Source organism: Idiotropiscis lumnitzeri, chromosome 2 (genome assembly GCF_059441095.1).
Source record: "Idiotropiscis lumnitzeri isolate Australia: NSW breed Sydney's pygmy pipehorse chromosome 2, RoL_Ilum_1.0, whole genome shotgun sequence".
Taxonomy (NCBI): Eukaryota; Metazoa; Chordata; class Actinopteri; order Syngnathiformes; family Syngnathidae; genus Idiotropiscis; species Idiotropiscis lumnitzeri.
Window position 1 is genome coordinate 843875 of NC_142392.1, and position 21727 is coordinate 865601.

General features: G+C 47.0%; 1 protein-coding gene across 5 annotated transcripts; it reads left to right on the plus strand.

Moving 5' to 3' along the window:
* The first annotated feature begins 36 nt into the window (after window positions 1–36).
* On the plus strand, window positions 37–20821 carry LOC148341069 (filamin-C-like). 5 transcript variants are annotated; one of them, XM_088288317.1, is made up of 47 exons: window positions 37–762; window positions 2835–3089; window positions 3173–3270; window positions 3354–3504; window positions 3745–3863; window positions 3928–4005; window positions 4068–4230; window positions 4323–4523; window positions 5192–5329; window positions 5411–5537; window positions 5617–5753; window positions 5839–6032; window positions 6094–6207; window positions 6558–6701; window positions 6866–6989; window positions 7087–7247; window positions 7646–7736; window positions 7824–7993; window positions 8061–8178; window positions 8674–8936; window positions 9026–9623; window positions 9748–9921; window positions 10035–10197; window positions 10322–10482; window positions 10559–10726; window positions 10802–10946; window positions 11021–11177; window positions 11295–11411; window positions 11950–12139; window positions 12211–12234; window positions 13514–13761; window positions 14136–14235; window positions 14294–14446; window positions 14939–15067; window positions 15229–15402; window positions 15479–15640; window positions 15866–16069; window positions 16130–16282; window positions 16608–16730; window positions 16855–17094; window positions 17274–17681; window positions 17764–17879; window positions 18035–18167; window positions 18246–18422; window positions 18536–18754; window positions 19180–19389; window positions 20408–20821. In XM_088288317.1, exons 1-47 carry the CDS (start codon window positions 228–230, stop codon window positions 20593–20595), a joined length of 8415 nt encoding a protein of 2804 aa, XP_088144443.1. In that variant the 5' UTR covers window positions 37–227; the 3' UTR covers window positions 20596–20821. The 5 variants fall into 5 exon arrangements, with proteins under 5 accessions (XP_088144443.1, XP_088144444.1, XP_088144445.1 ...); XM_088288318.1 differs by having other exon boundaries at window positions 14306–14446; XM_088288319.1 differs by having other exon boundaries at window positions 10823–10946.
* Window positions 20822–21727: the final 906 nt, after the last annotated feature.

Sequence of the window (21727 nt, forward strand, 5' to 3'; positions counted from 1 at the left end):
CAACACAAACGGCACACAGGAAATCTGTAGTCTATATTTGAACCATGAACCTTCAAACAGTGAGGCGTTTTTGTTAACCACTCTTCTGCCATGGTGCCTGATCACCTAACTTCATGAAACTGCAAGAAAATGTCAGCAGATGACATCACGGCGCCCAGAGTGTCCCTCCTGAGCATGAACTGAAAATAGAACCGGGTCGGCCCCACCCCCCGGGTCCCTCCCGTCCAATGAGCTGGCGGCTGGCTATCAGGCTGCGCGTTATTATGGTCTGGCACAAACATTCCTGGGAGTCCTGCACTCTGAGGTACACGCTCGCTCCCTGTGCAGTGGAAGCTCGTCTCGTGCCACATTTGCGCTGGTTTGGCGGGCAGTTAAGGCTGCCGACCGCCGGCACCAACATGATGCCACAGCAGCACCTCCAGAATTTGATGCTGGACGAGGATCCGGAAGATGAGCAGGAGACTGAGGAGATGCCGGCCACAGAGAAGGACCTGGCCGAAGACGCTCCCTGGAAGAAGATCCAGCAGAACACGTTTACTAGGTGGTGCAACGAGCACCTGAAAAGCGTTCACCAGCGGATGCTGGATCTGCAGAAGGACTTGACGGACGGACTGAGGCTTATTGCGCTGCTGGAGGTCCTGAGCCAAAAGTCCATGTACCGCAAGTACCATGCCAGGCCCAACTTCCGCCAGATGAAGCTGGAGAATGTGTCAGTGGCGCTGGAGTTCCTGGAGCGACAACACATCCGCCTGGTGTCCATTGGTGAGTGTGAAATAGGGTTGGGGGGGGGGGGGGGGGGGGAGTGGGGGGTGATGCTCAACTCTGACCCAACAACCACAAAACCCCTCACGCTTTTGATTGACAGCACTTTAAAAGGTGATTTCAAAATGTAAGATGACCTCCTAACAGGGCCTTGTGGAGGTGTGGTCTCTGTTTTTCGGGGGCGTCCTGATTGACAGAGCGACAGCTGAGTTTTGCCGACCTCCCGACCCCCAAACTCAAAATAGAATCCCTTCACTCTTTTAGGCTTTACGATACCATGCGCCAAAACATAACAAGTAGATCACAATATCATTTGCAGACACTACCAGTCAAAATTTTAGGCACTATCATTCTTAAAACCATTCATTATATGAGTATTCATTCAATATACTTGTTTAATTAGCATTAGGTCTATGCACTAGTACTGGCTTAGTCTTCATGGCCTATCAAAGAAATACAGTAAGAACTTTCCATAAAGAATTTTGTCCTCACTAGAGGGAGAAATTTGCCATACTAGTAGGATGTTCACTAGAACTGTAAATCTCCAATACTACTAGTAACATTTAATAAATGTAGCTCAATGTAACAGACTAACATAAAAGTATTAAACTACTCGGACAAGTACAACAGTATTCATCCAAATAATATGTTCTTTGTCCTCACTTTTAAGACAATTGAGTGGACTAGTAGAATGACTGTTTCACTTAGAATGTTTTATTCACTACTGTATGCATTCTTGGCATAGTAATAGGAAAACTACAGCACAGTATGTTACTAGCGAGGCAAAAATCTGTACTAGTTGAAATCTATGAATACTGCTAGTGTTCATGTTAATTAGTAGAATTTTAGAGAGTCTCACCAACAACATGACCGACAGCGTCTTCAGCTGTTCCCTCTCAGCAACTGTGAACTCAACACACACATGCGCGGCCATTTGACTGGACTTTTGTGTCAGCTGTTGTTTTATTGCTAACAGGTGAGTGTTTGTGATAATATGAATGAACAAATAGTTTATTGACTGAATGACAAACATGAAAGTCATACAATTGCTAGGTCACACAAGCGTCCTTTGCCTTTTGAAGTCATTTCGGCAGCATGTTCCACTGACTTTGGGTCACGGGCTGATTGTTCTTTTGAGTCAAAATTGGGTTTAATGGTTCTTGCTACGGGGGTGCGGCGATGGCTCCGTCCTGCGGGGGCAGCAAGGTGCCAACAAGCCTAACAAATAGTTTCCTTGTGTGATCATCTGTCCCATTTCCTGTTCGTGGAACACTTTCCCTCCAACATCACGCATGACCCTGTGTGTTTGTCCTGTTCCCATGGGTAACAAGTGTTTGTGTGAAACAAAGAAGTCTTTTGAGTGGGTCAAGAATGAAAATTCTTCAGACTTGCAATGGAGTAGAAAGTGGAAGTCAAGAGGAAGTGAGGTGTTCATATTCAAGAAGGAGCAGAGTCTAAAAGAAGGGGTGAGAACTTCACCTGCGTGGCTATGCTAATGAGCAGTGGTGAAGTGTTCAATCTAAAGTTTGAACCTTTTCAAGAAATTCCTTTGGAGCTCATGTATTTTACCACAACGTCACATGCACTGTCAGGTGGCAATAGCTCACGAGACCATTAGTTAACAAACCTGTGTATGTCATTTGACCAAGACAGAGCCATTGCTAAATTGGTCTGGATGGCTATTATATAAGGTTCTTAGAAAGGATAAGGAATGCTGGCTATAATTTACAATTCAACAGGTAAGTTGATCATTAAGATACTGGGTAATTTATTGACTTTTCTGTTACATGGATAAATATCAGAGACATGCTTTTGTGATGCTGAAATTGATAGAGTGCTGATTATATTTGGCTAAATTAAAAGAAACACAACCAAAACATACTTTTTATGTGTGAGAAAATACCTTTCATAAACCTGAGGTTTTGGTTTATAGTATGTGCCTTTAGAAGTAACTGCTCTGCCACCCGGCATTCTCTGTGCAGTAGGTAGCCACTCTGCTTTCTGCCACCGGATGTACGCTGTTATTATGAAATAGTCTAGACTACACTGTTCTTCTAATGACCCCCCCCCAGACTCTAAAGCAATCGTGGACGGGAATCTGAAGCTGATCTTAGGCCTCATCTGGACACTAATCCTCCACTACTCAATCTCGTTGCCCATGTGGGAGGATGAAGATGAGGATGATGAGGATGCTAGAAAGCTGACACCCAAACAGCGTCTTCTGGGCTGGATCCAGAATAAGGTGCCCCAGATGCCCATAACCAATTTCCACCGCGACTGGAGGGATGGCAAAGCCCTGGGAGCCCTGGTGGACAACTGTGCCCCAGGTCATACCATAAGAAACTATTTGTTGACAGAGGGACTAGTAGTAGATGTTTGCTGGTCCTTAAAAGTATTGTGCTGTCTTCAGGTCTCTGTCCAGACTGGGAAACCTGGGATCCAAGTCAGCCGATGGAGAACGCCAGAGAGGCCATGCAACAGGCAGACGACTGGTTGGGCGTACCTCAGGTAACACTCTTTTTACTCTGAGGTCTGTGCTCCACCTTTTCAGAAAAGTTCCTTTCACAGTTCTTGGGATTTTGCTGTTGCAGGTAATCGCTCCAGAGGAGATTGTGGACCCCAATGTGGACGAGCACTCGGTTATGACCTACCTATCACAATTTCCCAAAGCCAAACTGAAGCCAGGCGCCCCCTTGAGGGCAAAGACTCTGCATCCCAAGAAGGCCAAAGCCTTTGGGCCTGGTGGGTAGAACAGCAGAACTCGTGACCATGCTGATCGGTGCAACCTTATCTATCAGACATCTCGGAAAGACAGCATTCTCCAGTGGCACCACTAAAATATATGGTGGTGAAACTACAAGCACAAAGGCAGTATTTGTCATCATTTTCAGTTCCGGTCACCGGGACTTACCCTGGCTCGTGCTTACAAACATGCTGAAAAGTCTCAAATACAGTAAAATGTCCTTGTCCTATGGGCTGCAGGTATTGAACCTCGTGGGAACATAGTTCTCAAACCGGCAGAGTTTCTGGTTGAAACAGTGGAGGCTGGACTCGGCGAGGTTCTGGTTTACGTTGAAGACTTGGAGGGGCACACAGAGGAGGTGGGCACAGGAGATCTACTGAGTTGGATTATAGGAATTAATGTCGACAATGTGTTTCTTTCAGGCTCGAGTGATCCCCAACAATGACAAGAACCGAACCTACTCAGTAGTCTACCTGCCCAAAGTGGAGGGTCTCCACAAAGTAAGTTCATCAAGCAACTGGTAATAGCAATTTAGATGCTAATAGGCTTCTTTTTATCCTAGGTAAAGGTTCTGTTTGCTGGCCAGGACATTGACGGGAGCCCTTTCATGGTCTATGTCTCCAAAGCTATGGGAGACCCGACCCGTGTGCAGGCTCGTGGCCCGGGTCTGCAGCACGCGGGAAACATGGCTACCAAGTCTACCTACTTCGACATCTACACAGCAGGTCTATTTTCTGTTCCCTAATACCTCTAAGTGCCCTTGTGCAGTGTGCACTACTTATGCCCACCCCACCCCTTCCGTAATTTGGATCTCTAGGCGCTGGCTCTGGTGACGTGGGCGTGACCATAGTGGACTCAAATGGTCGCAGGGACACCGTTGAGGTGATTCTGGAGAACAAAGGAGACAGTATCTTCCGATGTACCTATGTACCCGTCCTGGAGGGGCCGCACACTCTCTACATCACTTTTGCTGGACAGCAGATTCCCAGAAGCCCCTACCCTATCCTCATTGCCAAAGGTATGTCTTTGAACGCAGGGGACAATTGACTCTTGATCATGTTACTTGGACACGTGACACTACATGATTTGGGCTCTTATCACCTGACCTGGGCGCCTGATCATTCGGCTTGGACATTTGGCACTCCATCCTCCCTTGATAAGTTCCACAGAGGATATCGCCGCTACTGCCGGTGTCTTCGGTGTCCCCAGTGCAGGTTGTACCTCAGTCAGTATGCACTCCCCCAAGAAGAGCCCCACCTCCAACACCACCAAAACCCAGGCGAACAAGTTAGTAGAGGCGGGGGACGGACTTGTCACTGGCGCCCATCTGCACCTCCTGGACTAGGCTTGCCAGCATGGTTGCTGGGTGCATCCACTTTGTCCTTACCTGCTTCCTCCATGTTTGTGGAATGAGTCCTTGCTGCGCTGCACGCTGATCGGCCAGCGATGGCTCAGTGGTGTGTCCGGTGGCTTCACTTGTGCTACGTTTTCTCCCTCTTGAATTCTTAGCCTAATCAATGTGATCTATGCACTCCCCTTTTCAGATGCCATTATTTAATATTCCTCCTCTTTTCATTTCACATTTTACTTCTTCTCTTTATCGCAACTAACAACAAGGCTCCATGTCTCATTCAAGCTGATATAAACGCAATCTAACCTGCACCCCCTTCTGATTGATCCATGCAGCCTGCAACTCAAATGCCTGCAGGGCTTCTGGCCGAGGCCTGCAGCCCAAAGGTCTGAGGGTGAAGGAAGTGGCTGAGTTCAAAGTAGATGCCCGAGGCGGCGGAACCGGCGAGCTCAGAGTAGCGGTGAAGGGACCAAGTGAGCATGGTGACCGCACAATCACATCTTTGAAGTTGATGCGCAGCCACCTTTAAGCTCAAATGCACCTGATAACTGCAGACAACCTGGAAGAGCCCATGAAGGTGGTTGAGGTGGACAGCGGCCGCCATGAATGTAACTATTACCCCATCACGACAGGAAGTTACATCATCAACATTACTTGGGGGGGTCACAACATCCCACGCAGGTGAACCTCCAGCTAGTCACCAAAGTCAATAAGTGGCGAGTGGAGTTCATTAATTTTTTTAGTGTGTGGTTATCTTCAGTCCTTTTGAAGTCTATGTGAGTGAGGAGGCCGGGCCTCAGAAGGTGCGGGCGTGGGGTCCTGGTCTGGAGACAGGCATGGTGGGCAAGAGCGCTGACTTCGTGGTGGAAGCCATCGGAACGGAGGTGGGAACACTTGGTACGTCTTCAGACTTAAAAATAGCAAAATGTCCAAGAGGAAGATTATGTGCCTGAGTGACAATGACTGTTTTTTTGGTGCTCAGGCTTCTCCATTGAGGGCCCTTCTCAGGCCAAGATAGAGTGCGATGACAAAGGAGATGGTTCATGCGACGTCAGGTACTGGCCCACAGAGGCCGGTGACTACGCCGTTCACGTCATATGTGATGACGAGGATGTGAAGGACAGCCCCTTCATAGCGCACATCCTGCCTGCTGCAATGGACCTTCACCCAGAAAAGGTGACAGTAGCAAGGCCAGAACAATTTTGGGCGGCTCAACGCACTGTTGACTAATCCCCAGGTGAGGTGTTATGGACCGGGGCTCGAACCAGTAGGCTGCATAATCAACAAACCAGCAGATTTCACCATCGACGGCCGAGGAGCTGGCGGAGGTGCCATCAGGCTCTTCGCTCAGGTGAGGACTTGTCCTCCTGAGTACTGTTATAATAAGACAGTTCCTATTGTTAATGACTGTTGTTCTACAGATTGGTTTCTTGTTACTGAACCCCTCTATCCTATTTTCTTTCTCTTGCTATCATCTGTCGCTCGTCCCTGTCTTTCCGTCTCCACCCAACTGGCTGAGACTGATGGTCGTTCCACATAGTATTGAGTTCTGTTTAAGATTTCATCCTTAAAGGAGGGGTGTTTTTTCAATGTGTAAAGTACCTTGAAATAGCCTCTGTTTTAACCTAGCACCATCTATATAAAATTGACTTAACATGGGAGGACTTCATTTCCACTTACTTTTGTCAATATCCCCCGCAGGATGCTGAAGGGAGCCCTATAGATGTGGAGATACGGGACAATGGCGACGAGACCTTCTTGTGCATTTACATCCCCACAAAGCCCATCAAGCACACAATCATCGTTACATGGGCTGAGGTCAACGTTCCCAACAGTCCCTTCAGGGTACCATGCTCTCCTCCTGTAACCTCTTGACATAATCCCTCTTTTAAAAAAAGGGAATTTAAAATTGTCTTACACCAATAGATCAAAGACCTTATCTCTGTGTATGCTGTAAATCAGACGATGGAAGTTGAAAGACATTACTGCCCATATGTGTTTGTAAGCAGGTGAGCATCGGAGAGGGGAGCCATCCGCAGAATGTAAAGGTTTTTGGTCCCGGCATAGAGAGAAGCGGACTTAAAGCCAACGAGCCCACCTACTTTGTGGTGGACTGTGGCGAGGCCGGACAAGGTGAGGCACCACTTTTGCGTCCCTTCTCTAGGTCTCAGGGGGAACCAAAGAGTGAAACCTGGACTTTTGTGGCTCGACACCACCCCAACCTCCCCAGGTGATGTCAGCATCGGCATAAAGTGTGCGCCTGGTGTTGTTGGACCCGCCGAGGCAGGCATCGACTTCGACATCATCAAAAATGACAACGACACATTCACAGTCAAGTATGCGCCCCCGGCCCCGGGCCAGTACACGATCATGGTGCTCTTCGCTGACCAGGTGAGATGGAGAAAAAAACTATAGGTAACCAACACACCACATTAAGAACTCAAAACAGTGGCAAAATCCAGGGGAAAGGGTTCATGCTCCCTGGCCGTGGCACGTATTTTAATTTTGTATTTGTATGTTTGACTGTTTTGTCCCCTTCAACAAACAACTGAAAGGAAATCGCCTCAAGCTGTGGCTGAAGGTTGCTCATAATTAAAATGTTATCTCGCAACACAAAACAAAACCTTGATGCCCCATAACTCACAACATACTTCTAACTTAAGCACAAATCAAGGTACCATAGTAATAACTAAATCATTTACATGATGTAACACCTTTCCAGGTACCCAAGGACACATTAACTCATGGTGATGTGAAACATAACCTGTCTTCTTTTACGGTTGAAACAGGAAATTCCAATCAGCCCCTTTCAGATAAAAGTGGATCCTTCTCATGATGCAACCAAAGTGAGAGCAGAAGGACCTGGACTCAACAAATTGGGTCAGCCAGTGTAAAGAACACTTCAGGAGGGTCAATATTTTTGGTGACTGCTAGCATTGACCACTTGATTGTTTGATTCCGGTAAAGGCGTTGAAGCAGGAAAGCCTACACACTTTACCATATACACCAAAGGAGCCGGCAAAGCTCAGCCTGAGGTCCACTTCGGAGGCGGCACTACAAGTGACATCGTACGAGACTTTGAGATCATCGACAACCATGACTACTCTTATACGGCCCGCTACACTGCCACCCACCAGGTTAGTTTACCTCTGACTACGTGAGCATGCACGTCTATCAAATTCACATTGGTTTTTCACTCTCTAGGGAAGTTTGTCCATCACCGTCCTCCACGGGGGTGACACAATTCCCAAAAGTCCCTTTCACATCAAAGTGGCTCCACCTATGGACATCAGCAAGGTCCAAGTTCACGGCCTAAACAACAGTCAGTGAAGTTTTCTTTTTACAATGATGCTTGCATTATAAATTACGTCAAGGAACTATGCCTAAGAGATTTGAGGAGGTTAATTTAGGCCGGTACACAAGATTTTTTATCTTTGGCAGACCCCACACATAAAAATTAAATTTAAAAAAAGTTTTCTAACAGTTGTGGGCATATTGTGTGTAGGCTGCTGATATAATCTCAACACAGCTCCCCACACACTCGTACCTAGAGGCAATTTAGAGTGTCCAGTCAACCTGCCATGCCTGTTTTTGGAAAGTGGGAGGAAATCCACGCAGGCACGGGGAGGACATGCAAACTCCATACAGGAGAGCCGGAGCCGGAACCGAACCCATGACCTCTGCACTGTGAGGCCATCGTGCTAACCAGTCATCCAACGTGCCGCTCAGAATTTATATATTGATAGTGGGATTTCAATTTATTAGGCACATTTTGTGTAGATCTATTTTGATGTCAAGGATGTCATGTGTCAATCAGAGGTGGACGTCGGAAAGGATCAGATGTTCAGCATCAGCACTTCGGGCGCTGGTGGTCAGGGCCAACTGGATGTGAAGATCATTTCTCCGTCTCGTCGACCTATTCCATGCAAGATGGAGTCAGGCGCAGCCAGTGAGATTCATTCAGTGAGGTATATCCCGGCAGAGGAGGGGCCTTACAGAGTGGAAATCAGCTACGACGGGAACCCCATTCCAGGAAGTCCGATGGCAGTAGAGGGAATCTTACCCCCCGATCCCTCCAAGGTGAGATTCCTGTATAGAAAAGATGTGTTCTCTTTTTGAAGATGCTGTTGATTTCTGTCACATCAACAGCATCCTTACTGGCCTCACAGGTGCGAGCCTATGGTCCAGGTCTTCAGGGTGGCGCGGTTGGTAAACCGGCAGTCTTTGCCATTGACACAAAGGGAGCAGGCACCGGTGGTTTAGGCCTTACTGTGGAGGGTCCCTGTGAGGCTAAGATCGAATGCCAGGACAACGGCGATGGCTCTTGCTCCGTGTCCTACTTGCCCACTGAGCCTGGAGAGTATAAAATCAACATCCTCTTTGCTGACCAACACATCCCTGGCTCCCCCTACAAGGCCGCAGTCCAGTCCGTGTTCGACCCTAGCAGGGTGACGGCCAGTGGACCCGGTTTGGAGCGGGGAAAAGCCCATGAACCTGGCTCCTTCCTGGTGGACTGCTCCAAAGCCGGAGAGGCAGATCTCACCATCGAAATCATTTCCGAGTCAGGCTCCACAGCCGAAGTTCACGTGGAGAACAACGGTGATGGAACCTACTCCATCACCTACATCCCGCAGTCTCACGGCACGTACACCATCACCATCAAGTATGGAGGACACCCGATACCAAAGTTCCCCGCGCGTCTGCAGGTGGAAGCAGCCCTTGACATCAGTGGCGTCGAGGTCTATGGACCCGGCGTGGAAGCCAGAGGTGAGACAGCACAAAACCTTTGTTACTGTACTTAGGCAAGGCTTTTTACTTTATGCCTTTTTTACGACAGGGTTTGTTTTTTTAATGGACTTCTTTTAAATCATGTTCCCGTTCTCCTCAACAGGAGTCCAAAGAGAAATCAACACACACTTCATTGTGGATGCCAGAAGTATTTACCAGACTGCCGGCGGCCATGTTAAAGCATACATTTCCAATCCTTCAGGTGCTAGCACAGACGCCTACATTCTGGACAAGGCCGACGGCACGTACCGCGTGGAGTACACACCTTTCGAGGATGGTCAGTGATTTATTGCCATCAAAGTGGTACCTTGACTTGCAAGTGCTCCAACTGAAATTTTTTCTTTTACTTTAAGTTGTTGGTTCTAGTGTGTGCTTTGTATTTTTTGGAAGGTCCGCATGGCATTGAGGTGTTGTTAGATGATGACCCCCTCCCAAACAGTCCTTTCCGAGTGTCCGTAAGTGAAGGTTGTGATCCAAGTCGAGTTCGAGCCTATGGGAAAGGCCTGGAGGAGGGTCTGATCAACAAACACAACCGGTTTACTGTTGAGACCAGGTAACTTAAACCCAAGGTCTCACAAGCTATTATGAAGGTTTTGGACATGTTAAAAATATTATGCTTCCACCCTGAAATTGACTAAGTTAAGGTCCCCACAACGGTCCTGTGCTGCCCTCCTCAGGGGTGCTGGCACTGGGGGTCTTGGCCTTGCCATTGAAGGCCCGTCAGAGGCGAAGATGTCCTGCAAAGACAACAAAGATGGCAGCTGTAGCGTGGAGTACATTCCCTTCACTCCTGGGGAGTACGACGTCAACATCACCTTTGGGGGACTTGCGATTCGAGGTGCAGTCAAGCCCGTGTGGCAACTCGCAGCGTTCCCTTCTCTGAAGAGGCCTGAGCTTATGGTTCATCAATGCAGGAAGTCCATTTCGAGTACCGGTGCGAGATGTGGTGGACCCCACCAAAGTGCGCTGTTCTGGACCCGGGCTTGGAAGTGGTGTTCGTGCTCATGTCTTTCAGACTTTTACAGTTGACTGCAGCAAGGCTGGAGTAGCCCCTTTGGAAGTCCAGATCTTTGGGCCGACAGGTGATGAATGTGGGGGGGGGGCTGTTTTGGGGGGGTCTCTTGTCTTCATTCAAATGTTATAATATTGTCCTGAAGGTGAACCTGTTGGTTATATAGGTGTCACTGAGCCTGTCAGCATTTTGGACAACGGTGACGGGACGCACACCGTCAATTACACCCCCGCCAATGATGGTGCTTACACCATCTACATCAAGTATGCGCAGCAGGAGGTGCCTCGTAGGTGAGGAATGCTCACATCACTTATGTGATCTCTTGAACAAGATGTTTTTGATTGTGTAAGCCTTTCATTTTCAGTCCATTCAAGATCAAGACTCTGCCGGCTCATGATGCCAGCAAGGTCCGTGCCAGCGGCCCTGGTCTTAATTCATCTGGCGTTCCCGCCAGTCTGCCAGTGGAGTTCACCATTGATGCCAGAGACGCCGGTGAAGGACTGCTCACTGTCCAAATTCTGGTGAGTCTCAAGAAGCACAAAGGCACCATTCTTTGACCTGCAGCTAGCCAACTGACATGAGTACTTAAACGTTGACCATGACCCTGTCCATGTAACCTCCTGTGCCGCCGGCTGCAGGGTCCTGACGGGTGTGGGCACCAGGCTGCCGTGTTTGTGCAGGACTGGCACACGCGTGTCTGGGAATCTCATATAGTCAAGAGAACCATCCCGTTCTCCATTCTTAAGAGAGCCTGTGTAAGGCCAACAACACACAGCAATTCTTCCCTTCCTTGCCTTCCCTTGCCCTGGCTTGTCAAGAACGTCATCCTGACATCTCATGCAGTCTGCCTTGTTCATTAAGCAAAATTTCATCAGCACTTCATGAGTTTAACTTCATATGTTCTGCAGCAACTAGATACTTTGGATCAACAGTTAACTTCTTCATCCATTTGTCTTCTCCGTCTTCTTCAACTTTATCATCATAATCCTCTTCTTCATCATCACAAACTAGAGTCATGGCTTGAGACATCACCTTGCTGCCACCACTGGTTTTAAACAGTTATGTGAAGATGATCAACTTATTCGAGAGGGATGGTTCACAGTATGAGCAAAGCAACTACTGTACTCCTCCTTCTTGTTCTAATTATTCTGTTGTTCCAGTGCACATACGTTGGACAGATCAAATGTTTGCAGAATGGACAAAAGCTTGAATGTTTGGGCAGTTTGTAGACCTGTGGTGGGAAGCACTTGCTGTGTCAGGGTTTCATTTTCTGACTGATTTTGCATGCATCAGGATCCTGAGACCAAGCCCAAAAAGGCTAACATCCGGGACAACCGCGACGGGACCTACACCGTGTCCTATGTCCCAGACATGGCAGGCCGTTACACCATCACCATCAAGTATGGCGGGGACGAGATCCCGTACTCACCGTACCGCATTCATGCTGCACCCACTGGAGATGCCAGCAAGTGTCTGGTCACAGGTCAGGCCCCACTACCCATCCCCTTTCCTCCTTTCATTTTTGGTCCTAATTCCATCTCTGTTGTCCTACAGTGTCCATCGGAGGACATGGACCAGGTGAGTGTTCACAACCATAACTTCCATTTGCTGTTTTCTACTGTCTGTGCCCTGGTTGGTTCTTGTGGTACCCTATACACTGGTAGCCGTAATTTTAGTATGTTCCGTGCCCAGAACACCTCACCAGGGAGGCGTTCAGGAGGCATCCTAATCAGAGGCCCGAGCCACCTCATCTGGCTCCTCTGCGGTGAAGTATATCATCAGTATAGATAGAGCAGGGGTGCTCACACTTTTTCAGCATGCGAGCTACTTATAAAATGTCCAAGGCAAAATGATCTGCCTACGATAAAAATGCAAATTTATATATATATATATATATATATATATATATATAAATTGGAATTTTTTGTACAATGTATGTAAATGTACCTTGCAGAACCGCATGCTGTCCTGACAACTGGCTTTTTAATTCCTTCACCTTTCTCTTCCTCAGCTCGCCTTTCGGCGGAAAGTCGGTATCTCCATGAACAGCCTGAAAATGCCGCTCCACATTTCCCTTCTTTGGTATTACGATGGTAGACTGGCAGATGAGGCAAACGCACTTCGAAAATGTCATCGTGAAAAACAACTCCTCCTCCCATTCCGTATTAAAGTGATACGTTTTTGTCTTCTTACTTGGTCCAGCACCCCTACTCATGTTTATACCCCCTTGAGTTAAAGAGAATAAAACGAGGGCTTAAAATTGGAGGTAACCAACTCGCTAGCTTGTAAGTTGTGCTGCACTTAGCACCGTTGTTTGCGCATGCCTGGTGACCTATGCGTCACAAAAAAAAAAAAAAAAATCAGGTGTCATCTGACTGGGTGCCCTGTATCAATCACATGACGTATAATGATAGGCTGACATCTATTTTTTAATGTCATGCAATCGACCCATACTACCTTTGCGATCGACTAGTAGATCGCGATCGACATAATGAGCACCCCTGGTATAGAGTATCATCAGTATATCATGTATCAGTTGAGAATTCACTCCTCCTTGGATTTGAAGTTTTCACGCTGCTAACCTCTACAGTCCCTACAGGCTAAAAGCACAACACCTGTGGAAACCGTCTGGGATCGTTTTCATCCCAAAAATATAATTATAATAATATATAAAATATACGAATATATGAGTATACTCATTCGAATATCAGGGCCTCAAAAGGGTCCTGAAAGATATTTGTTATTGTCACAACCTCCACTAGTTGGGAGTTGCGATCCAACTTGTTTCTGTAAACACTAAATGATTTCTAACGAAGATTATCAATGATTTGACCTGATGTGGCGTCTTTCCCGCCAGGGTCAGGTGTTGGTCCCACCATCCAGATTGGAAAGGAGACGGTAATCACGGTGGATGCAAAGGCTGCCGGGAAAGGAAAGGTCACCTGTAAGGTGTCCACACCTGATGGGGCGGAACTGGACGTAGACGTTGTGGAAAATGCAGACGGAACTTCTGACATTTTCTACACGGCGCCGGAACCTGGGAAGTACGTTATAACCATTCGCTTTGGAGGGGAGCACATCCCCAACAGTCCCTTTCACATATTGGTGAGTCCCACACAAGCATGATATTGCTAATTAACATAATCTTTGTCATGCGAATCCCTTAATTTAGCATTGTCGTAAAGACCCTCATTAATATACTATTCCCTCAACATGCATTTTTCTTCTTGTGCACTAATTTCTGTGTTGTTATTTTAGTGTTGTCTTCTTCCTATCAGGCCACTGGTGAGGAGTCGAGTAAACTTTGGCCACTTCTTACTAACAAGCCACATGTCTCTTCTGCATGATTGGCCACTAAAACCATGCCTGTGTTATCCTGAAGGTGGCACTCTTCCACCATATGTTACTGTGCTTATCCACACGAAACATGCAGTAAAGTTTCACCTGACATCCAATGGTGTTTGACTCCGTCCCTCCAGGCGACTAACGATCCCATGTTCCCCGTCAATGGGATGGAGGCCGTGCTCCGGCCTTTCAATCTGGTCATTCCTTTCACTGTGCAGAAGGGAGAAATCACCGGTGAGCCTGCTTTTAGTTGGACTCTCTCGTGAGTGGGCCAGTGATGATGTCATTACAGTATGCCACACAGGTGAGGTGCGAATGCCATCCGGTCGCACAGCCCACCCAGATATTGCTGACAACAAGGACGGCACCGTCACTGTCAAGTACTCACCGAGTGAGCGGGGCCTACACGAGATGGACATCAAGTACGACGGCCAGCACATTCCAGGTAAACCAATTTCTCACCTGAGAAGAACGTTCGTCATCAGCCAAGGCAAGTCCATTTTTTTTTAGCCACAAGCAGCAGATGCAGCAAAGCACTTTCAGAGGTTGAGCTATGAGAGGACAACTGGCACAACAACAGCCATGTTAATATTAATAGTCACACAATGACAGCAACAATGACAATCATGGCCTGTCTCTACACTATTCTCTCCTCTCCACCGCCAATAATAAACTGATGAATGTGATGGGGCAATTGTGCTGTCACCGGTCACACCTTCAAAATGGAAAGGCAAGCACAGGGGAAAGAAAGACTATGAGAAGTATGTAAGTAAAATACTCCATGAGAGTTACTGAGGCAATTATAAACAAATTGACAAAGTGAGAGTAACAAAGATAGAGAGAAGAGGAAGGAGCACTAGGTCCATCAGAAAATTTCTGGCTATGAGATTTTTAAAAAGAATCCAAAAACACTGTGGGACTTCCCTCTCCACTGCAGGAAGTCCGCTTCAGTTCTTCGTGGATGCAATTAATAGTGGTCACGTGACTGCGTATGGCCCTGGTTTGAGCCATGGTGTGGCCAATTCACCAGCTACCTTCACCATCGCTACCAAGGACGCTGGAGAAGGTAAGCTGGTGGAAAAACTTAAACACTTCAACAAATGTTTTCCGACCACAGTGGCACCTTAACTTTTGAGTGTAATTGTTTCCATGACCATGCTGTCAAAGAAGTGCTATATGGATTAATTGCATTTGCTGACTTACTTCTGATGGTCTGCATGGGCACAGGCGGTTTGTCTCTGGCGGTGGAAGGACCGTCCAAAGCCGAGATCAGCTGTAAGGACAACAAAGACGGCACCTGCACTGTGTCCTACCTTCCCACGGCACATGGCGACTACATCATCATCGTCAAGTTTGATGACAATCACATTGCCGGCAGTCCGTTCACTGCCAAAATCACTGGTACAAAGAGTGATTCTCTTATTGTCCGTTTTTACCTTTTGTCATGGTTCTGAAGCTTGTGTGTTGGTGTCTCCAGGAGATGATCCTTTTGCCATGTCTAAGCTCAATGTCGGCACGGCAACCGATGTGTCCTTGAGGATCACAGAGACCGACCTGGGCAGTCTGACAGCGACCATTCAAGCACCATCAGGAAGCGAAGAGGCATGCCTGCTGAAGAGACTTCCCAACAGACACATCGGTACGATGACTAACCAGCAGAGCACAAATTTTAGGACGTCAGACTTGCTTGTGGAAGTACTTTCAGTAAGAATAAATAAATAATTAACTTCACTTATGACTTGATTAACCCAAGTAATGACTTTCAACTTGCTGGAATTCAGAAAATCTCTATTAACCAGTGATTTACCTGACGTCATGGAAACGCACAGCATTCAACCCCTCACCTTTTTTTTTTCTCTTACAGGCATCTCGTTCACGCCCAAGGAAGTGGGCGAGCATGTGGTGAGCGTTAAGAAGGGCGGCACGCACGTGAGCAACAGCCCGTTTAAGATCATGGTGGCGCAGTCTGAGATCGGTGATGCCAGCAAGGTGAAAGTGTTCGGGGTGGGACTGCTCGAGGGACGCACTTTTGAGGTCGCCCACTTCATCGTCGACACTAGGACCGCTGGTAGGTTGAAATATGCTCACTTTTCGCTTGCACTTCCTAAGTGGGCGTGTGTTGTGGCAGGTTACGGAGGTCTGGGTCTGTCCATTGAGGGTCCCAGCAAGGTGGACATCAACTGTGAGGATGTGGAGGACGGCACGTGTCGCGTCACTTACTGTCCCAGTGAGCCTGGAAACTACATCATTAACATCAAGTTTGCCGACCAGCACGTTCCAGGTACAAGCCCTATAACCCAAGTGCCCCAATTCACAACTTTTACAAGTCATGGTCCGTCACTGATTCAATTTTTTTGCTTTGCATTGCAAGCAAAAACTTGAGCTACGGTACAAGTAAGCTTCAGATATGATACACACAAGTGAAGTGAAAAAAAACTAAAATAGGAACGACAGTTGTTGATGCACTTTCAGCAATTTGTTCCAAAAACACTATCCAATACACAAAAGGAAACACATGGAGCATGGAGGTGATGCGAACACCGAACCAACTTGGTGGTAATTGGCCAAACTGAGTTTTCTTCCTGCATGTATTTCCATGGAATCAGGAAGTCCTTTCACCGTTAAAGTCTTTGGCGAGGGCAGGATGAAGGAAACCATCACCAGGAAGCGCCAGGCACCCACCATCGCTACTGTGGGAAGCACATGTGACCTTAACCTCAGGATCCCAGGTAAGTTGTGATTACTGGCACTTCTTAGAACCTTATTTTATTTTATTGTAACATGTATTGAAATCAAGATAAAAATACATATCTAAAATATGTGAACGCTATTGCTGACCTTACTTGTGTTCAGGTAACTGGTTTCAGATGGTGTCGGCGCAGGAGCAGGTGACTCGCACGTTCACACGTAGCAGCCACACGTACACGCGCACCGAGCGCACTGAGATCAGCAAGACACGTGGCGGCGAGACTAAGCGAGAAGTCCGCGTGGAGGAGAGCACGCAAGTCGGGGACCCCTTTAGGGATGTCTTTGGAGACTTCATGGGGCGGGAAAGTTTGAGCAGCTTTGGTGGGAAGTCGCCACCACAGGACGGTGCGTGAGGCTTCTGAAGCCAGGAAAAAAACTGTCTGGGTGTTCAATTGGTACATGATTGGAGTATAGAATATAGATTGCAGTTGTGGATTAGTTCATTTGATAGTATTTAGGATACCACTGTTTTAGGGGAAAAAAAACACCTACTCCTATAAGCTTGAAAGGTTTCCATCTCTCAGGTGAGCCGGCCCACCAGGAGATGGCTGCTCAGGTGACGAGTCCGGCCGGCAAATGTGAGAATGCCGAGATCATCCGCGGCGAGGATAGTACATACAGCGTCCGCTTCATACCACAGGAAATGGGTGCGCATGTGGTGGACGTGAAGTATCGCGGACAACACGTCCCTGGGAGCCCCTTCCAGTTCACTGTGGGGCCCCTGGGAGAAGGCGGCGCCCACAAGGTGCGGGCTGGCGGCACTGGACTGGAGCAAGGTGTGGCCGGCATCCCAGTCGAGTTCAGCATTTGGACCCGAGAGGCAGGTGCAGGTGGGCTTTCGATAGCAGTGGAGGGTCCCAGCAAGGCTCAAATCGCCTTTGAGGACCGCAAGGATGGTTCCTGCGGTGTCTCTTATGTTGTCCAAGAGCCTGGTGAGATCCACTTTACGTCAAGCATAACATCTCCCAAATTGGTATTTGCATGCTTATCTTCCTGTTGATTTTCTCCTGTCAGGAGACTATGAGATTTCCATCAAGTTCAATGATGAGCACGTCCCGGACTCGCCCTTCATGGTCCCCGTGGCCAGTTTGTCCGATGACGCCCGCCGCCTAACCATCACCAGCCTTCAGGTGAAACCCCAAGTTTAAAAACAGCAATTTTCAGTTTGGTTGAAGGCAATCACTTTTCTGCCACCCAGGAATATCCTGGTGCACATTGTTTCTGAACATTTTGAAATGATCTATAGCCTAGCCTAGCCTATTAGCATGGTTCTGGCATCGTCTAGGACTCTGGACTGAAGGTGAACCAAGAAGCATCTTTTGCGGTGCAGCTGAACGGAGCTCGAGGTGTCATTGATGCCAAGATTCATGCACCTTCCGGAGCCATAGAGGAATGTTTGATCAGCCAGCTGGACGGTGGTAAAGTGTCTGACTGACTTTGCGTTTGGGGACCATGCCTTCGGAATCTGTCCTAAAAAAATTACTGTCCGTCAGCAGATCAGTATGCCATTAAGTTTGTCCCCAAAGAGAACGGCGTCCACTCCATCAACGTCCGCTTCGGTGGGAGCCACGTGCCCGGAAGTCCCTTCAATATTCGCGTGGGAGAGCCCGGTCAGGCGGGAGACCCCAGCAAGGTGTCTGCTTCCGGGCCAGGCCTGGAGAGCGGGATCACGGGTGAGCAAGAAGTTGGGGAAAGGCATTACTTGGGTTAATCAAGTTCCAAGTCTTAAAAAGTCTCAACTTAACTTTGACTTAACTTTGTCTGTTTTATGGTGCGTCCGTGGTAGGGGTGGCATCAGAGTTCATGGTGAACACGTGTAATGCCGGCAGCGGTGCTCTATCCGTGACAATCGACGGTCCCTCCAAAGTTCAGATGAACTGTCAGGAATGTTCAGAAGGCTACATGGTGTTGTACACGCCCATGGCCCCCGGGAGCTACCTGATCTCCGTCAAGTACGCGGGAGCTCAGCACATTGTTGGCAGCCCCTTCAAGGCCAAAGTTTCAGGTGGGCTTGGACCAAAATGGCAGATTTAGCTCTCCCTCACTCAATAAAGAAGCAAGACATTTTCAGAAACTAAAATCAAAACAAAAATTAACTATCCACTTGCCATAGTAGAAAATCTAAGATTTGGTCTGCCATGGACAATGTCTTGTGATTTATAACTCTTTGTATCCTAAGCTCATGTCTTGTCTTCGAGCTCACTTCTCCAAGGGACCTATTAGCCCAATTCTATCTGATATAGTTTTAGAAGAGGCTTGCTGAAGAAGCTTTGTGATGATGATCACCTAAGAGTACATGTCATTTACATTCCACCATTTCTTCCATGTCGTTCACATAACATCTTGAAAATTCTGTGAGCTCAGGGACAGCTACACCAACATAGACGACTGCTGCTCCAATTTTCATCATGATGTTGCTTCCATCCTCAGGTCCTAGTTTGTCCGGAGGATCCAATCGTCATGAGACCTCATCACTTCTGGTAGAAACCATCACCAAGTCGTCATCTGGGATGGTCGGGGCATTTGCATCCATGCCCAAATTCTCCTCTGATGCAAGCAAGGTGGTCTCCAGGGGTGCCGGCCTGTCCAAGGCCTTCGTGGGCCAGAAGAACTCCTTCATGGTGGACTGCAGCAAAGCAGGTAGCTGTCTGATAATGATACTCCTAATGTTCATTATTTTAGTGATGGTCCTGATTGTACTTTTTTCCTCAGTGTTTTTTATGTTTCTGTGGTCTGTAGGTTAACTATTTGTGAATTGTCCTGAAAAACATTTTCCATGAGATTGACAGAAAGGAAGAGACCTTAGAAATGAGCACCTGGGATCTTAGTGGGGCACACATCACACATGTATATCACAGGGGTGATTATTGTACATCATTGTATCTGCTGTTCTATTTCATCCCTCCTAACCGCCAAGAGGCGGTGCTTAAAGAACTGAATTTTCCCTTCGCGCATTCGCAGTCTCGAGTATGCATACCAAATTAGTCACCTGTGACCAGAGGTGGGTAGAGTAGCCACAAAGTGTACTCAAGTAAAAGTACTGTTACTTCAGTATAATATAACTCAAGTAGAAGTAAAAGGTAGTCATACAAATAATTTCTTGAGTAAAAGTACTTGGTAAACTAACAACTCAAATCCTGAGTAACTAGCAAAAGCCGATTTAATTTTTTTATCATTTTTAAAAAAACATTCAATCAGACCACAAATACAAAATAATCATCCTCGGGGAAAATAAAGTTTATACAATCAGTAGAATAAATTAAGCTAAATAAATAGCTTAAAATATTCTTAGGGTAAAATCAAGTACTTTAATAAATAATAGGAAATAATACCATAAATAAAAGTAATAAATAAAGTAGTACACATTTTCAAGCCCCTGTACTTTTTTTTAAAACAAATGTAATCTGAAAGACAAAGCTTTGCCTATCCACAGGAGGGAAAAAAGAGAAAACGGATTTAGGAAATTTACCGCTACATGTTTCCTCAAGTTTGATGTTGAGTTCTGCTGAGTCATTTGGGATTGGGCCCTTCAAACAATTCCTTTGGAACTCCTGGGGCACAAATGAAATCATTGGCGCGCACATAAGGGGTTGATGATTTTTTTTTTTCATGAGACTGCTAATAAAAGAAGTAACCTTTGATGGTCATATTTTTGCAGGAAGCAACATGTTGATGGTGGGGGTACATGGTCCGAGGGCGCCGTGCGAGGAGGTCTATGTGAAGCATGCAGGCCACAGGATGTACAATGTGACATACACAGCGAAAGAAGCGGGTAACTACATCCTCATGGTCAAGTGGGGCGATGCTCACATACCTGGGAGCCCCTTTCGCATCACTGTACCATGAAGCTTTTTTTTTCCTCTTCAAAGTTCTCCTTGGACAATTCATCTTGATTAGAGTTGTGATAAAACTGTGATTTTTTTTTTAAATCAGTATTTGTTATCTCAGCGGACGTTTTGGTAGACAAAACATTGATCGAAGAAAGTCTTATTTGTAGCTTTGTGAACACCATGATTGTTTGATAAATTTGACAAAAATGATACTGTTAATATTAATAAACATTTAACGGCCATCAATTGTCACTTTGATTGGAGGAAAGCAGTTTGTCCTGTAGGTGGTGCTCTTGATTTATTTTCTGTTGATGGATTGTGTGCTGAGTGGCTAACATGTCTGTCTCACAGTTTTCAGATTCAATGTTTGAATCTTGGCTTCCAGACTTTTTCTGTTTATTTTTCCCTATATGTGCCCTAACTGTGACCATTCCAGTCTTTGACCATATCCGCCAACGCAGACTGGCAAACAGATATAAGTTTGTATGTTCCCAGACTGTGACTGCCGACCAATCAATAATTTGTCGATATGTGGCATGACATCAACTGGCAACCAGTCATTTGCTTATATGTGCCCTGACATTGATGACCAGTCAATTGTTTGTCCTTTTGTCCCAGCAAGAGGCAACATAGACTTAATTCAAACAATCACTCTCGCCCATTCCTGGAGAGGGCGGCGGAGTAGAGCATAGTATCATTCAAAGTGCAGTAATGAATGTCTCTATTTCTAAGAATAGACTGCCATCTACGGCACGGTGGCCCGACTGGTTAGCACGATGGCCTCACAGTGAGAGACAGCAGCGGTCGAGGGTTCGATCCCGGCTTCTTATGTGGAGTTTGCATGTTCTCCCCGTGCCTGTGTGGGTTTCCTCAGGGTACTTCTGTTTCCTCCCACATTCCAAAAACATAAATGGCAGGTCGATTGAACACTCTAAATTGCCCCTAGGTATGAGTGTGAGCGCGGATGGTTATATATCTGTGTGCCCTGCGATTGGCTGGCAACCAGTTCAGGGTGTCCCCCACCTACTGCCTGAAGATAGCTGGGATAGGCTCCAGCACCCCCCACGACCCTAGTGAGGAGAGCGCGACAGATAATGGATGGATGGATGGACTGCCATCTATTCATCCCATCCAACCCCCAGCAAGAA

Excerpts from the sequence above, each read along its gene's own strand:
- LOC148341069 (XM_088288317.1), top strand. The coding sequence starts at position 228 with ATGAGCTGGCGGCTGGCTATCAGGCTGCGCGTTATTATGGTCTGGCAC. Across the intron at positions 5,754-5,838 it reads AACGGAGGTGGGAACACTTG|GCTTCTCCATTGAGGGCCCT; the intron begins GTACGTCTTCAG and ends TTTGGTGCTCAG. Across the intron at positions 17,095-17,273 it reads GAAGTCGCCACCACAGGACG|GTGAGCCGGCCCACCAGGAG; the intron begins GTGCGTGAGGCT and ends TCCATCTCTCAG.